The 1,894-nt window shown below is 33.3% G+C and overlaps 1 protein-coding gene across 1 annotated transcript; it reads left to right on the top strand.

Annotated features, from left to right (window-relative positions):
• The first annotated feature begins 1,032 nt into the window (after window positions 1-1,032).
• LOC134268281 (uncharacterized) lies at window positions 1,033-1,635 on the top strand. The gene is made up of 2 exons (XM_062750504.1): window positions 1,033-1,070; window positions 1,158-1,635. Exons 1-2 carry the CDS (start codon window positions 1,033-1,035, stop codon window positions 1,633-1,635), a joined length of 516 nt encoding a protein of 171 aa, XP_062606488.1.
• The last annotated feature ends 259 nt before the right edge of the window (window positions 1,636-1,894 follow it).

Below are 1,894 nucleotides of genomic sequence, written 5' to 3'. Positions count from 1 at the left end.
TACAACTGAGTTCACTGTCTTGGTTCGATTTATCGCCACGAACGCTTCCAAAAAAGCGACACATGGGAAAGACATGTCTTTTGGAGTCCCATACTCATTAATACTTCTCGGCTTTGGTATTGTATTCATGCTTGTTGCTGTTATAAGGAGCTTTTACCTCAATATCAGACATGAAGATACTACGAAGACTAATCAACAGCAGGAAGATGAACCGATGAGTAATATCACTGAAAACAAAATCTAAAGCTAAAAGACGTCATCTTTAAAATATGTTGAGAATTTAATTTTTCTATATAAGAATATGTCTTTATGATAATTTTGTAACTTTGACTTTATGATCAATTAGACTTAATTATATAAAGTACTAGTATTTTAATTGTTTCAAAACTAAAAGAGTCTGTACAATCAAATGTTTAGTGTTATTTAAGAAAACAATTTTGTACAGGACGACAGTATAAGTTTGCATCATTACGAGCTTGTTAATATAATATTATAAATATTGACAACAGAAGTTAATAAATATTACTGCTCTTTTTCTCTGTCCTTGAAATAGTTAATGGCAATTTTGCAACAGACATCAAAGTAGAATCTCATTTGTTTTCAATTTGATTAAGGCCCATATCTAATATAATTTCGCACATATTGAGAATGCTATCGTTTTGATATTTACTAAAAAATGTGATTACTTTTCAACAGGTTTTGTGTTAAAATTTTAAATTTGATACATATGTAAAATAATTGTTAAAAAAAGTAATAACTATGTGTAAAAGATATGACTTAAAGAATTTCCCATGGTTTGAATAATTCATTATTATTTCTTTTATTATTAAAAGCTGATGCAAGTTAACCAATGTTTGTGAATTCAGAAAACTGCAAAACAGGACACATTTTCATAAATTTGCACTACTACAACATAGGTTATAACAAACGGATGTTGGTCCTGAATCGTGCTTATAAAATTTCGTGTGTATATACATGAATTTAGCTGCATTTCCTTATGACAAAGTACTTTAGATTAATATTCTTATTGAAATGCAGAGTGACGGTCTGAATAGAGATGATTGCATAGAGTGAGTACTAAGTCAAATATGTACATAAATATTTTAATTAAAGATAATGACTTTTGCCAAATTTATCTATTTTATTGTACTTTACAGCGGCCGCTGGTATAAAACATATAGCTGGTTGCCAAACGACGTATTTACAGGCGGACAAGAAGCAGACGGCAAAACACTTTACGTAGTCTGCGCCTACATTGGTGGCGTCTTTACACCTGGAAAATTCGGGATGCATTTTAATAGTGGAGCCTGTATTCCGTACGATGGTGAAGAAAGGATTTGCCCAAGTTTTTACCATCTGTGCAATAAGAATTCTAATAAATGGATGTATAGCTGGGAGCGCGCCTCCAACGGAAACGTCCCTCATAACGCTCTAAGGGTGGATGAGGGGCTGTACGTGGGTCGAGTCCACTACGCGGGGAGTCTTATTCCATGTAAAGTTCACACAACGGATGGATGTGCTTATTTTGGTTATGCTGGGAAAGAACACAAAGCCAAGAGGTATGAGGTGCTCCTCTCCACATTGAAGTCTGGTCAGGCAGAGGAGGGGGAAGGGCAGAAAGAGGCCAAGGAATAGTCTCAATACAGCCGAGAGGGAATCAACTTTCTTATAGATTGTTCACTCTATAAGGAAAATATCGAAGCATAGAAACATAACGTAATTTTTTCTAGTTCAGATAGTTATCAGTTTGAAATATTTCTGGTTCATTACCTTTGAAAAAATATTGATAATTTACTTAAGTTTGTAAATAGTTCTCTCGAATCTTATGCAATATTTTAAAGCAACAACAACTTGCTCTGTGTGTATTTTAGATTATAGAGTTTTATTCTATGAT

Source organism: Saccostrea cucullata, unplaced genomic scaffold (genome assembly GCF_032062105.1).
Source record: "Saccostrea cucullata isolate Sc308-1 unplaced genomic scaffold, CSIRO_AGI_Scuc_v1 ctg15204, whole genome shotgun sequence".
Classification (NCBI taxonomy): Eukaryota; Metazoa; Mollusca; class Bivalvia; order Ostreida; family Ostreidae; genus Saccostrea; species Saccostrea cuccullata.
This window is presented reverse-complemented; position numbering and strand designations above follow the sequence as displayed.